The 16,745-nt window shown below is 39.2% G+C and overlaps 2 protein-coding genes across 6 annotated transcripts in view; both read right to left on the bottom strand.

The window, feature by feature from the left end:
* Nucleotides 1-16,745, bottom strand: part of LOC115219654 (trichohyalin-like) — a 259,067-nt gene that overhangs the window by 130,200 nt on the left and 112,122 nt on the right. The gene's annotated exons all lie outside the window — the stretch shown is intronic.
* LOC118766255 (fibrillin-1-like) overlaps nt 1-16,745 on the bottom strand; it is a 68,130-nt gene that overhangs the window by 20,408 nt on the left and 30,977 nt on the right. For all 3 annotated transcript variants that reach the window (XM_036509562.1, XM_036509560.1, XM_036509561.1), the window contains exons 4-6: nt 16,077-16,379; nt 4,741-5,034; nt 1,429-1,731 (exon numbers count right to left, since the gene is read on the bottom strand). In XM_036509562.1, the coding sequence (XP_036365455.1) occupies nt 1,429-1,731; nt 4,741-5,034; nt 16,077-16,379 (900 nt within the window). The remainder of the gene's footprint in view (nt 1-1,428; nt 1,732-4,740; nt 5,035-16,076; nt 16,380-16,745) is intronic.

Genomic DNA, 16,745 nt, shown 5'->3' with positions numbered 1-16,745 from the left:
GAAACATAAAACATTAAAAAGCAATTTAAAATGTTAGCATACAACTGTCTATGTGCTACATACATACATACATTCATACATATTATATACATGCACACATACATACATACATACATACATACATACATGCATACATACACATTACATACATACATGCACACATACATATATACATACATGCTCACATACATACATGCATTCATTCATATATATTACGTATACGTACACATACATACATACATACATACATACATACATACATACATACATACATACATACATTCATAAATACATACATACATGCATGCATGCATGCATACATACATACATACATACATACATACATACATACATACATACATACATACATACATACATACATACATACATACATACATACATACATGCATACATACATATATACATACATACATGATGATGGTTGTCCACTCATGACTAAGAAAGACCATCACTAACCACTAAGAACACTGTGCACTCAGACAAAATTATATTTTACACTTGCGGCTCTGCTGGTAACTATTGAGCCTTAATGGCAGCTTGAATATCATGAGCAGGACCATCCTGCCAAGTACTCTGAGTGATCACTGTAGTAGAGATTTTGTATTCTTATAATATGTAAGTGCTAGGTTCTGCTGCACAACTGACAGCTCTCTGTACAGTTATATGCTGTGGATATTTTGCTTTGCAGGACAAGAGTCTCTGAACCTCATCATCATTTCCATCAATGTCAGGTCACTTGTGAAGTCTCTCGTGATTGCTGCAGGTAATATGGAATCTAGTACAAACTATTGCATGGTCAGGTCCTTGCTGACTATACTGGCACCCTCACCAGGCTGGCCAGGAGTTCAAATTCCACTGAGGTCCACATCACCTTTTATCCTTTTGAGATTGATAAAATAAGAACCAGTTGAGCATTGGAGTTGATGTAATCAACTTGCCCACCTCTCTTTAAAAATTGCTGGCCTTGTACCAAAATTTGAAACCAGTGGTGGTGGTGGTGGTGGTGGTGGTGGTGGTGGTGGTAGTAGTGTACTCAACAACCCCTACCACCATCACCACCACCACCATAATTTCATGAAATAAGAAATATATGCTTTAACCCTTTCATTACCAACCCGGCTGAAACTGGCTCTGGTTTTAAATACAAATGTCTTGTTTTCATAAGTTTTCAATTAAAATCTTCCACCAAACCTTAGTCACAATTTATGTTCCTAACACTAGCTGAATGATAGCTAAGTTATTTCACTAAGTTCTTTGTTATATTTAAAGTAATTGAAAGAAACACAGAGCATCTCAAAATAAATACAGTAACGAAAGGGTTAAGAATGCATTTTGATTATTTCATATTTTTTTCTATTTTATAGGGAGTTTCTTTAGTATAATGAGTGAAAAATGGGATAAACTTACTCAAAGAAAACCCTTCTTCAATGCAGCTCCAAATTTCATTTGGGTATGCAGCAAACTCTTCAATTGTTTTGGGACGTAAACCTGAGATGCAGGAACAAACCCCATTCCTACAACTTGTATCTGGAATGGCACAGACTATTGTACTATTGCATTGGTAACCATGCAGTGATGTTCCTGGAACACTGCAATGGATATTATCAATTGTTTCCAGACCTGCTGTGCATGTGCAGAGACCATTTGTGCAAAACGAAAATTCTCCTGGGCATTGCTCGTCAACTTCACATATTTCGGAAAGTCTTGATTCTGAAAAAGCATTTTGTAAAATATACAAAAGTATCCATTACATGCAACAGAAGTAGTGTTAGATTAAAAGAACCATCTGTGTGTCTTTTACTTGTTTCAGCCATGCTGGGGCACTGCCTTGAAGAATTTTAGTAGAACAAATTGACTTTAGTACTTTTTTTTTTAAGCCTAGTATTTATTCTATGAGTCACTTTTGCCGAACTGCTAAATTATGTGGCATAAACACACCAACACCAACACCAATTGTCAAATGCTGGTGACGGACAAATATAGACACAAACACACAGACACACACACACACACACACACACACACACACACACACACACATATATATGACAGTCTTCTTTCAGTATCCGTCTGCCAAATCCACTCAAAAGGCTTTGATTGGCCCAAGGCTGTAGTATAAGACACTCACTCAAGCTTCCTTACAGGAGGTCTAAACCCAGAACCATGTGATTAGAAAGTAAACTTCTTGCCACACAGCCATGCCTGCACTTACTTAATGTAAACATAACATGAAAAGACAAATTTCATGTGGTATTCATCTAGCAATAGTATCTCTTATAGATATGCTGTATTTATAAATACAAACTATTTCAGTAATGGATAAAACTATAATGCTGTTTCTGTTCATATAGTGGACTCTTATTCAACAAGACAGCTAATTGCAACTTCAGTGATTGTTCAGTCTTTGTTTCCCTATAACAGTCATCATCATCATCATTGTTTAACATCCGCTTTCCATGCTAGCATGGGTTGGACAATTTGACTGAGGTCTGGCAAACCAGATGGCTGCACCAGACTCCAGTGTGATCTGGCAGAGTTTCTACAGCTGGATGCCCTTCCTAGCGCCAACCACTCTGAGAGTGTAGTGGGTGCTTTTACGTGCCACCGGCATGAGGGCCAGTCAGGTAGGACTGGCAATGGCCACGCTCAAATGGTGCTTTATGTGTGCCACCTGCACAGGAGCCAGTCTAGTGGCACTGGCAATGACCTCACTTGAATGTTTTTTCATGTGCCACCAGCACAAGTGCCAGTAAGGCGACGCAGGTAACGATCACGCTCGAATGGTGCTTTTTACGTGCCACCGGCACGGAGGCCAGTTTGTCGCTCTGATCAAGGGATTTCATCTTTGCATGTAGTTGGCAATGGCTTCATGCTACTGACAAAGCTATACAAGGCAGAAATGCATATCTAACATTTTCATCTTCCACTTCAGGATGATCTTCATTGGCTACTGAAATAATTTGTGTTTTTAAACAGCTTATACTGTAAGAGATACTATCTCTAGACAAATACCATAGTAAATTTGTTTTTTTTACAATGTATTTATATTAAGTAGGATACTGATGGCTGTACAAAAACATATTTCTTTCAGATTTTTAAAAAATCAAAACTTCAGTCTCTAAGTGATCAATTACAAGAGTAGAATGAATCATGATATATTTGGTTCACAAGTGTAATAATCACCACTGTCATCACTAAATCTTGAACTGCTTGACTCAGGATACATACAGTATTAATCCTTTGTTGTTTATGTGGGCTATCAACAACTGATGAAGTCACAAGAGCACCATCATGTCATATAAAATACTTCAAACATTTTAAAGTTGGCAGAGCCCATCCTACTTCAGTCATGGGAGAGAGAGAAAGGGAGAGTGGGAGGGAGGGAGAGGGAGAGGGAAAGGGAGAGAGACAAACAGACAGATAGACAGACAGACAGATAGAGACAGACATACAGACAGATAGAGACAGACAGACACAGATAGACAGATAGACAGATAGACAGACAGACAGATAGAGACAGACATACAGACAGATAGAGACAGACAGACAGAGATAGACAGATTGACAGACAGAAGGATGGGATGAAAAGAAGAACTGACTCCAGTACTGGACTGTAAGGTCAAGACCTTGTTGCAGCGTATGCCTTGATGACCCTGAGAGTTATGCCAGCTATGACATGCTGGATCAGTGAAAGGACAGATACTAGGCTAATAAGAACCACCTATTCCCAGAGGTAAAAATGGATTTGCTTAAAGCCCTACCAAAAGAAAGCAAAAATACAGAAGCATTGAACTAGAAAAACTGGGAGAGGAAGTCCTTCTCTCGGGGAAACATTTGAAGCAATGCAGCAAAACCTGAAAGGGAAAAGGAGAGAATTCAACTGCAGAGAAGCAGAAAAGTCAGTCATAGGCCCAGAACAGTGGGGAAAAAGTTACTGATGGCTGACTTACGACAGCATGGAAAATGGACATTAAATGATGATGATGATGATGGTATATTCCCTAAAGGGCAAAGGACTTAGGTAAAGAAAAAAAGGACTTATGCCTTATTTAACAACTTCATAAGTATGGAAGGCAAAGTTGACCTTGGCAGGATTTGAACTCAGGGCAGAGAGTTCTAGAACAAATACAGCAAGGAATACCATTTGACATTCTAACAACTCTCTAAACTCAACAGGGAGCAGTGAGAAAATTTACTAAAGATTTTTTTCAGGTAGTTGCATGCATGACTGCGTGGTTAAGAAGCTCTCTTAGCAACCATATGGTTTCAGGTTCAGTCCTACTATGTGACATCTTGGGCAAGTGTATTCAATGACAGCTCCAGGCTAACCAATGCTTTGTGAGTGAATTTGGTAGACAGGAACTGAGTAAAAGCCCAATGTATATACATGCATGTGTGTGCATGGGTGCATGCGTATATATATGTGTGTGTGCATGCATGCATATATGTGTGTGTGTTTGTGTGTATGTGTGTGATGCATGCATATATGTATATATGTGAGTGTGTGTGCTTGTGTGTATATGTGCATGTGTGTATGTGTGTGTTTTTGTTTGTGCTTTCCCCATTCCACTGTTTGACAACCATTGCTGGTTTGTTTATGTCCCAATAACTTTGCAGTTCGGTAAGAGAGTCTGAGAGAATAAGTACCATGGTCACAATTCAATGACTGAAGCATGTAAAAGATAAGAAATAAAAAAAGAAAAAGGGATGTGTACTCACTTTTAATACAAACTGTAGAATTTCTGGCTGGCACAAAGTCTTCAATACATATACAGACATAGCCTTCACATGCTAATGGCCTACATTCTGCAAATTCAGGACATTCTTTATGTGTAGTACAGTTTCCATACAAACGAGTTATAAAAGTGTTATTTGGAATAGTTTTCCGATTAGGTGACCGTGGGACAGGGACACCACGAGAAACTGAATTATTTTGTACTGTTGACTGAGAAACAGGAGAAACTGTTGAGGTTAACCCAGGAATGGCTGGTAAAGGAATTTGGTTACATTCATCTGCAAAACAACAAAAATACAAAGCAATTAGTAATTTCATGTTATGTCATTTCATTATTATTAAGGTGGCAAGCGAGCAGAATCATTAGCACACCAGGTAATATGCTTAGCAACATTTCGTCCATCTTTACATTCGGAGTTCAAATTCTGCCAAGGTTGACTTTGGCTCTCATCCTTTCTGGCTCAATAAAATAAGTACCAGTTGAGTGCTAAGGTCAATATAACAAACTAGACCCCTTCCCCAAACTTACTGGCCTTGTGCAAAAATTTGAAATCATCATTGTCGTCGTTGTCATCATCATCATCATCATCATTATTAAGGTAGCAAGTTGGCAGAATTGTTAGCATGCCGAACGAAATGCTTAGTGATATTTCACCAATTACTACATTCTGCGTTCAAATTCTGCCGAGGTCAACTTTGTCATTCATTCTTTCAGAGTCAATAAGTTAAGTACCAGTGAAACACTGGGGTCAATATAGTTGACTAGCCCCCACCCCCAAAATTGCTGCCCTTGTGGCAAAATTCGAAACCATTATTATTATTATTATTATTATTATTATTATTATTATTATTATTTTTATTAAGGTGGTGAGCTGGCAGAATCATTAGCACACAGGATGAAATGCTTAGTGGTATTTCATCTGTTGCTGTGTTCTGAGTTCAGCTTCTGCCAAAATCAACTTTGCTTTTCCTCCTTGTGGGGTTGATAAATTAAGTACCAGTGAAACACTGGGGTCAATGTAATCGATTAGTGCATTCCCACCAAATTTCAGGCTTTTTGCTTTTAGTAGAAAGGACTGTTGTTGTTGTTGATGTTGTTACACTAGTGCATACTAATTTAGTTTATCTTGGTATTTAGTGACAAGTATCCTCAAATCTCAAGAATCTTCCTTAGGATACTTGAAGAATATAGGAGTGTGCTTTTCTGCAGGTCAACAATGCAAGTTTGAATTCAAATCCCTTTCAGTTTCTTTCAGGTAGCATTTTAGGGGTTGTGCCAATTGCACCAATTTTTTTTTTCGCCCTTTTCAAGCCTAGCAAGGCTCATGGGCCCGGTTTCCTGGTTTCTGTGGCGTATGTGTTCCACCCAGCTGAATGGGATGCCAGTCCATGGCAGCATTACTCAAGAAACAGGAAGAGAGAGTGAGAGAAAGTTGTGGCAAAAGAGTACAACAGGGGTTGCCACCAACCCCTGCCAGAGCATCGTGGAGCTTTTGGGTGTTTTTGCTCAATAAACACACACAACACCCGGTCTGGGAATCAAAACCATGATCCTCCGACTGCAAGTCCGCTTCCCTAACCACTGAGCCATTGTGCTTCCACCAATTGCACCAATTACTACAGAAATAATCACTGTCTTGGTCTTCCACAATCTCTTCAGCGCACTCATGCTAAATCATGATATTGCTCAAGTTTTTCTTTTTTTTTTTTTTTGCAGCTACACTCTCAGAGCATCCACCTCCACTACTGACTTGGTACCAAACAAATGAAAGAAAAAGGCACTTAACACATTTACTAGGAGTTACAAGTTTTATTTAAAACAGTTTGATTTGGTTTCCATGCTACTTCAAGTTTTGAAGGCCCCTAACGGGGTTTATCTCCTTCAGGCTTCTGGAATGGCTAAATGAAGAAGAGTTCCAGGAAGTCCAAGATAGCTACCAGAATATGGGCTACTATTGGTCAATGAGGGTCACATGGTGTTACAGTGAATTATGTCACTTGGTAAGTGACACCTATTGCATCAGAAAAAGGGAGTTTCTTGACCATGAGGTTGTTGGACAGGAAACTGGCAGTATCAGTGTGTCTGAATATGGCTTAAGTAAAGCCAGTGAGTATATAAGTTGTGTGCATATGTGCATGCATGCAGATATGGCAGGCACCAGCACACACACGCATGACCCAAAATATATATCAGCAAAACACCAACCAGCATACAAGCAACCAACACTAAGACACCAGCAACCAACATACACGCAAACATAAGCATATGCATACACAAACATGTACATCCATACAACAAATAACATACCCACATCCACACTCTTCATATATGCATTTGTACACAAGTATACAAACACACCCACATACACACCCATACAAAAACATATATACACACATACACACAAATACACACACACACATGCAAGAGAGACGTTTGCGTTGGTATGGTCATGTACTATGGATGGATGAGGAGAGCTGTGTGAAGAAGTGCCACTCCCAAACAGTGGAAGGAATCTGGGGTAGAGGGAGACCCAGGAAAACATGGGATGAGGTGGTGGAGCATGACCTTCGAATGGTGGGCCTCACAGAGGCAACAACAAAAGACCAAGACCTCTGAAGATATGCTGTGACTGAGAAGACCAGGCAAATAAAGTGAGTTCACAGCTGTAGCCTACACCAGTGTTGCATAACCAGTCCACTCAAAAGTACCTTGGATCATAGGGCAATATGCCATGTTTGAGGAGACCTATTGAGTCAAGTACATCAAAATCATATGGAAATTGTAGTTGTGATCCCCGTGCCAGTGGCACATAAGAAGCACCATCTGAACATGGCTGATACCAGTGCTGCCTTGACTGGCTTCCATGCCGAGGGCACATAAGAAGCACCAACCGATTGTGATTGTTGCCAGCCCTCTCTGGCCCCTGTGCCGGTGGCCCGTAAAAAGCAACCACTACACTCTCAGACTGGTTGGTGTTAAAAAGGGCATCCAGCTGTAGAAACACTGCCAGATTAGACTGGAGCCTAGTCCAGCCTACTGGCTTCCCAGACACCAGTTAAACCATCAAACACATGCCAGCATGGAAAACAGACATTAAACGATAATGATGATGATGATATATATTTGTATGTGTATATATTTGTATGTGTATATATATATATATATATATATATATATATATATATATATATATATATATATATCATATATATATATATATAAATGTGTATTTGTATATATATATATGTATGTATATATGGATGGACACAGGTGTGCCTGTGTGGTAAGAAGCTTGCTTTTCAACCATATGGTTCCAGGTTCAGTCCCACTGCATGGTACCTTGGGCAAGTATCTTTTTTCTATAGCTTCGGGCCAACCAAAACCTTGTGAGTGGATTTGGTAGACAGAAACTGAGAGAAGCCTGTCGTATGTATATATATATATAATATATATATATATATATATATCATCATCATTTAGCGTCCGTTTTCCATGCTAGCATGGGTTGGACGGTTCAACTGGGGTCTGGGGACCCGAAGGCTGCACCAGGCCAGTCAGATCTGGCAGTGTTTCTACAGCTGGATGCCCTTCCTAACGCCAACCACTCCGAGAGTGTAGTGGGTGATTTATGTGCCACCGACACAGGTGCCAGACGAGGCTGGCGAACGGCCACGCTCGGATGGTGTTTTATGTGCCACGACACAGGTGCCAGACGAGGCTGGCAGACGGCCACGCTCGGATGGTGTTTTTATGTGCCACCGACACAGGTGCCAGATGAGGCTGGCGGACGGCCACGATCGGATGGTATTTGTTACGTCCCCAAAGCATGGAGGCCAGTCTATGCGGTACTGGCTACGGCCACGTTCGGATGATTTTCTTGTGTGCCACGGCACTGGTACCACAAAGATACAAATTCCATTTATGTTCAATCTATTTTGATTTGTTTTGATTTGATTTGATTGATTTGATTTGATTTGATTTTCACTTGCCTCAACAGGTCTTCACAAGTGTCACAAGAAGGAAGGTATGCATAGGTGGACTGTCTACGTCGCCGGTCTTCGGATGGTGTCTTTATGTGCCACCGACACAGGTGCCAGATGTGGCTGGCGAACGGCCACGATCGGATGGTTTTCGTGTGTGCCACCGGTACTGGAACCACAAAGATACAAATTCCATTGATGTTCATCTATTTTGATTTGGTTTGATTTCACTTGCCTCAACAGGTCTTCACAAGTGTCCGCGTGTCACACACTTGCCTCAACAGGTCTCCACAAGTGTCACACATTGCCTCTGCCTCAACAGGTCTTCACAAAGTGTCACCACTTGCCTCAACAGGTCTCCACAAGTGTCCACACTTGCCTCTGCCTCAACAGGTCTTCACAAAGTGTCACACACTTGCCTCTGCCTCAACAGGTCTTCACAAGTGTCATAAGAGGGAAGGTAAGCACAGGTGGACTGACTACGTCGCCGGGTCTTTGGATGGTGGTGGTGTTTTTATGTGCCACCGACACAGGTGCCAGGTGAGGCTGGCGAACGGCCACGATCAGATGGTGTTTGTTGTGCCCACAGCACGGAGGCCAGTCGACGGCCACGTTCGGATGGTTTTCTTGTGTGCCACCGGTTTGGAACCACAAAGATACAAATTCCATTGATATTCATCTATTTTGATTTGGTTTGATTTTCACTTGCCTCAACAGGTCTTCACAAGGGTCACACATTGCCTCAACAGGTCTCCACAAGTGTCACACACTTGCCTCTGCCTCAACAGGTCTTCACAAGTGTCACACACTTGCCTCAACAGGTCTTCACAAGTGTCATAAGAGGGAAGGAATGCACAGGTGGACTGACTACGTCGCCGGGTCTTCGGATGGTGTCTTTATGTGCCACCGGCACAGGTGCCAGATGAGGCTGGCGAACGGCCTAAATTAATACCTGCGTCGGCCGGGAATACATATATATATATATATATATATATATATAGAGAGAGAGAGAGAGAGAGAGAGAGACGAAAACTAGAAAAAGCTCATTGTTTATATATAAATATATATATTCATTCTTTTATTCTTTTATTTGTTTGAGTCATTTGACTGTGGTCAAGCTGGAGCACTGCCTTCAGGGGTTTTAGTCAAACAAATTGACCCCAGGACTTATATTTTAAGCCTAGTACTTATTCTATCTGTCTTTTTGCCAAACTGCTAAGTTATTTGGATGTAAACACACCAACACCAGCTAAAACACACCAACACTAAAATATAAGTCCTGGGGTCAATTTGTTTGACTAAAACCCCTGAAGGCAGTGCTCCAGCTTGACCACAGTCAAATGACTCAAACAAATAAAAGAATAAAAGAATGAATATATATATATTTATATATAAACAATGAGCTTTTTCTAGTTTTCGTCTACCGAATCTATGCACAAGGCTTTGGTCAGTCCATTAATATAGAAGACACTTGCCCAAGGTGTCATACAGTAGGATTGAAATTGAAGCCACATTGTTAGAAAGCAAGATGGTTAACTCCTCAGACACCTACTTCATGATGTAAATAAATGATAAACAATGAAGATGAACAAATTATGACCAATTTTATACCAATTTTATTTAGGCACATGAACTATGAAGTGCACTGAATTGTAGGAGAAAATTATAGATAAAGATGTTTTCTAAGTTTCATATATAATCATGTATGAAATTATCAGGGAAACTATTCAGCTATGGTCTTTGTATGGCATTAGATAGATAACAGAAGTCTAGATAACAATAAACCTGTAAACAACACCCTAAGCTCTTTACATCATTCCTACCACTGCTGCTGCAACTAAAGATGATGATGATGATGGGGGAGATGACAACAACAGCAACGATGATGATGATTGTTGTTCTTGTTGGACTATCCTGTGTAAGTAGACATTATTTATGTCTAGTTTGCCTAATGTGTCCTTTCTTCTTTTAAGAATGATAGGATGTGAGGGGATTTAGGTGCTACTTTTAATAAAATAGAGGTTCCCTGGCACCAGGGCATTTGTCTTGGCCACACTATATTATTAACCCTTAACCCAGCCTCGCTTCCTTCTCCTCCTATTTCATTCTCTCTGTCTCCCTCCTATCTTTATCTCTCTAATTCCATTTAAAAAATCATCTGTGACATTGTCCATTGTTTTATAACCCATAGGCCAATAAAATATGCTTAAATCTCAGTATGTTTTCACTCTCTTCATTGGTGCCAAAATGAGAGGGTCAATCCATATTCCACATCTTGGTATTTTCTTGGTAAATTTCAGATTTTTAATTCACCTGAAGAAAATATTTATTTTCATGATGTTATCAAATTATTCATCAATAAAAAATGCAACTGAAACAGTTCTTATTTGTGTGTGTGTGTGTGTGTGTGTGTGCACGCACACGCACGTGTCTGTATGTGTGTGTGTATTATATGTATGTGTGTGTATATATATATATTATATATATATATATAATTATAAAAAAACAGACAGAAAAATGTGAGGTCGTGGTACTTGCAAAGTATTAATAAGATGCTCAGGGGAGGAAAGAAAGGGGGGTTTTACGTTACAAGCAAAGCTCTTCTTCAGAAACAGGAGACAGAGGGAAGTCCAAAAGAAAAGGAAGACAGGAAAAAATCGCCCCCTACCCCTTTCTCCTCCTTCCACATGACCAGTGTCCAGCCAGCCATGTTTTTCTTTCATGGCCTGACTGCCGACTGCCAGCACCTCTTATGTCCATCTCCTATGTTCCTGCCTTTAGGCTTTCACTTCATAAATGCCAGCTCAAGTTGCTTTGTTCTCAGTCGAAAGCCATCTGTTGTTATAAATATATATACTAACAGAGATACCAAAGTTAAACTTTTTGGGGGGCCTATGACACTACATTCTCAGTTTTATATATATAATATATATATATATATATATATATATATATATATATATATATATATATATATATATATATATATATATATTATATATTCACACATACATATATACTTCTTTCCTTTCTTGAGCTTTCAACTCCTAATCTTCTGATAGAATCATACCACATGTCTGAGGGATTTGCCCCTTTAGCATGTAAACCAGCCATATCTGGCCAAAATATGCTATTTGTTTAATGTTCAAACTGGCCAAATATAGTCTCTTACAACTTCTGTATGTCGTACTATAAAGTAAACAATCTTGTTATCAAAATCTCAAAGCTACAACATAATGCATGATTAAATCAAAACAATGTGAATAAATAAGCATTACATTTGACAGAGTAATATGAATGCAAATGAGTTAAACCTAACACAGCCTATCTGTTTCCAGACCTCAGCAAAACTGATTTATCCTAGAACATAAAGGAAATATATCTGGAGAAAAAGAATGGTTAAAGATGAATCAAACCAATTGCAGGACTACTACTTTATTGACTACCACTCCACCAATGATGAAAAGATAAGTTGACCAGATTGCGATGGTGATGGTGGTCGTGGTGGTGGTCATGGTGGTGGTCATGGTGGTGGTCGTGGTGGTGGTCATGGTGGTGGTCGTGGTGGTGGTCATGGTCGTGGTCATGGTCGTGGTCATGGTAATGATCATCATCACCATCATCATCATCATCATCATCATCATCACCATCAAGGGTTCTTGACTATTTTTTTTTATCTATGGACCCCTTTTATTACTATTTTATTCTGGTGGATCCCATATTTTATAGAAACCCCTTTCAAAATTCTCATTTTCTTTTTTGTAAATGTTAGAAAAAGAAACCTAGCTGTTTCATGTAATACATACCAATACATAGATCAAAAGCAAGTTTTTTTTTGTGGGGGACCCTTAGAATTCTATTGTGGATCCCCAATTTACTATTTAGTTGCAACGACACTCCTCCCACAAAAAATCTTATATGGACCGTCAGGGCCATCATCATCATTGTTATCATTGCTATAGTGCAGTCTTTAATATAGTGACAAGTGTCTGTTTCTTAGCCCACACAAAAAAAAAATTATAAAATCCCTTTCTTTCATAAATAGTACAAGAAACATAGTTTGACTGACATGACTGTGTATAAGTGAAACTTGGTTCTATCAACAACAAAGATAAAAAGATAACAAAGCAGACATTTCACCACCTATCCACTGCCCCGTCGCTAGATTTGAAGTCAGACACACAAACAGAGCAACATTGTGGTCATTCAATCTTCTAGAAATAGCAGCTAGTTCAACTTCAAATTATATACTACCACTAAGAAAGGAAAGATGCTTTAGATAAGATTATGTCATTCAAAGGTGGAATGGCCACAACTAGAATATCTTGATCATATACTGAATCGTGAATTATCTTTTATCTCTTGTAGTTGTTAATAGTTTATGCATAATTTAAGGAGACAAGCTGGCAGGACCGTTAGCACACTGAGCAAAATGCTTAACGGTATTTCATCTATCTTCACAATCTGAGTGCAAATTCCACCAAGGTCAACTTTGCCTTTCATCCTTTCAAGGTTGATAAAATAAGTACCAGTTAATCACTAATACTGTCTTGTTCTTTTCCCCGAAATTGCTGGCCTTGTGCCAAACTTTGAAATCAATACTTTATGCACAATTCATAGGCACAGGGATTGCTGTGTGGTTAAGGAGCTTGCTTCCTAACCTTGTGATCTCAGGTTCAATCCAACTGTGTGACACCTTGGAAGAGAGTCTTCTACTGTAGTCCCAGGCTGACCAAAGCCTTGTGAGTGGAGGATTTGGTAGCTGTTTGCAGCATGATAACTGTTTCAGTCACCATTTTCTCCAGTAGAAAACAGAATTTCTCAGAAGCATGCTGTTCCTTCGTTTTAAACCATCGCAAAAATCAACAAACAGGGGAGAAGCACTGCAAAACAAAGATGCACCATGTAACAGTACAACCTCAGTAGATGATGCCAGTCAGCAGAATGATGCCAGAATCTGAGAGTCACATCAATGGCTTCTAGTGGCAGAAACCTGAACTACAATTAGCTTGTGCTACAGAGAATGTTTCCAGTCGCTTTTGAGGAGTACCTGCTCTTATACATGTATGTATAGATATATACATATCTGTATATATATGTATGTATAGATATATACGTATGTGTGTATATATATATATGCTTGTGAGTGTATGTGTGGAGGTGCAATGGCACAGTTGTTAGGACAGTAGACTCATGGCCATAGAATCATGGTTTCAAGTCCCAGACTGGGTGTTGTGAATGTTTATTGAGTGAAAACCCTTAAAGCTCCACAAGGCTCCAGCAAGGGGTGGTGGCAAACCCTGCTGTACTCTTTCACCATAACTTTCTCTCACTCTTTCTTCCTGTTTCTGTTGTACCTGTATTTCAAAGGGCTGGCCTTGTCTCACTCTGTGTCACACTGAATCTCCCCGAGAACTACGTTAAGGGTACACGTGTCTGTGGAGTGCTCAGCCACTTGCACATTAATTTCACAAGCAGGCTGTTCTGTTGATTGGATCAACTGGAACCCTTGTCATTGCAACTAACGGAGTACCACAATATATATATATATATATATATATATATATATATATATATATAGATATATATATATATATATTCACCTAGCAGCTATAATCTCGAGCACAGCTAAGTTTGAATGCTTATTTTATTTTTATTTATTTTCACTTCACTTCTCGACCAATCATACATGTTTTCCTATCTGTTGTTATTTATCTATCTAACTATTGTATCTAATTTCTCCTCTATTATTCTGCCCGACCAAGTCTCGCTCTATCATCTTTTTTCAACCCTCGCGTATTTGTCTATCGATCTCCGCCATCTTTGAAGCCTGTTCCCTTAATACACTTCCGCCTTGTCCAAAAATTCCTTTCCGGTCAATTTCTTTACTTAAGGCAACAACATGTGCTCTCTCATTCATTCACCTAGCAGCTATAATCTCAAGCACAGCTAAGTTTGAATGCTTATTTTATTTTATTTATTTTCACTTCACTTCTCGACCAATCATACATGTTTTCCTATTTATCTATCTAACTATTGTATCTAATTTCTCCTCTATTAATTCTGCCCGACCAAGTCTCGCTCTATCATCTTTTTTCAACCTTCGCGTATTCGCGGTGCACCCACCCTGCCCACCCCCACCACCAATACCGGATATCTCTATATTTTTGCTCCATCTATACCGGATGTTGTTTCTCCCACCACCATTATAGGTGTCTACTCTTCGAACCCCCCCTCCTCAATACGCTATTTCACCATGCATTACCCTCTTGATATCCTACGTTCTACTTGCCTAAGAACCTGTCATCATTTCTCTGAACCACCCCTCCCCACTGGTGCTCCCCTATATTTCTGCCCCCCCCCCCACATAAAAAAAAAAGCACCATCCGAACGTGGAGAATGCCAGACCCCTCTGGCACCTGTGCAGGTGGCACGTAAAAAGCACCCACTACACTCGCGGAGTGGTTGGCGTTAGGAAGGGATCCAGCTGTAGAAACACTGCCAGACTAGACTGGAGCCTGGGGCAGTCCCTAGCTCCCCAGACCCCGGTCGAAACCGTCCAACCCGTGCTAGCGCGGGGAAAACGGACGTTAAACGATGATGATGATGATATATATATATATATATTTAAATAGATGAGTGTATTTTTACCTTGTTAACAATTAACATGGAAAAAATAAATAAATAGTTACCAGGGCAGCAAAAATCTCACAAAATCGTTTTTTTCACTTTCCTGAGGAGAAGATTGCATTGTTTATACCATTTATTCTTTTGAATAGTATCAGTGGAATTTTCGAAACATGTGTCGAAAGTAAAAATATTTGATTACACCTGCGTTAACTCCATTTTTTATTCATATATATATATATATATATATATAATATATATATATATATATATATATATATATATATATATATCATCATCATCATCATCATCATCATCGTTTAGCGTCCGTTTTCCATGCTAGCATGGGTTGGACGGTTCTACTGGGGTCTGTGAAGCCAGAAGGCTTCATCAGGCCCAGTCAAATCTGGCAGTGTTTCTACGGCTGGATGCCCTTCATGTATATATATATATATATAAGTGAAATAAGCCTGTTGTATGTATGTGCGTATGTACGTATGTATGTATGTATATGTGTGGTTGTGCATATCTGTACGCATACGTGTGTGTGTGTATGTATGTATAATAAAAACAGATGAACATGTTATCTAGTACTGCAACAATTGTTTCATTAAGAGTCTTTACTCTTACATTATACTACCATCTGATGATATACAATAGAACACAAAATCACATAGCAATATAGAAATTTGACTCAGTGTCTCTAACTTACTCAGATTGTAGTTTGTTGTAATACACTCAAACATATCATAAGGCAAAGCCTGTATTTCAATGTCAGTTTTCTTTCTATAGCCTGCTCTGCACTGACAAATGCCACTCACACATTGAAGATTTGGGTAGGTACAGCCATTCTCAATATTACACCTGTATCCAAGTGCTCTCTCTGCTCTTCCCCTACATGTTTTGTTCTCTGTGGCTTCCAGTCCATCACGGCAAACACATTGACGAAACAAACAAACAGAGAATGTTGGGGGGCAATTGTCAGAAAAGTCACATTTCTCAAGGATGTTGGAAGCTGTTTGAAAAAATATTAAATTGTATAAGAGAAACGGAAAGAGATGGAGGAAGAAAACAGAGAGAGTAAAACAAAAACAGAGAAAGCAAATAGTATAACACAGACATGAGTATACAATTAATATGAACACTATCCTATACGCTAAGTGAAAAATCCTGTTGTTGTTATCATCTCTGTCCACTATGCTTCTTAGGTTTTAGTATACACCAGTCATTTGGTGATCTCTTGATCCTATATAAATTTCTATAACTTGTACCTCTACCCTTGTTGATATATATATATATATATATATATATATATATATATATCATCATCATCATCATCATCATCATCATCATCGTTTAACGTCCGTTGTCCATGCTAGCA

The sequence above is a fragment of the Octopus sinensis genome, linkage group LG15 (genome assembly GCF_006345805.1).
Source record: "Octopus sinensis linkage group LG15, ASM634580v1, whole genome shotgun sequence".
NCBI lineage: Eukaryota > Metazoa > Mollusca > Cephalopoda > Octopoda > Octopodidae > Octopus > Octopus sinensis.
The sequence above is the reverse complement of the archived record's forward strand: the minus strand, read 5'-3'. Positions and strand labels throughout refer to the sequence as shown.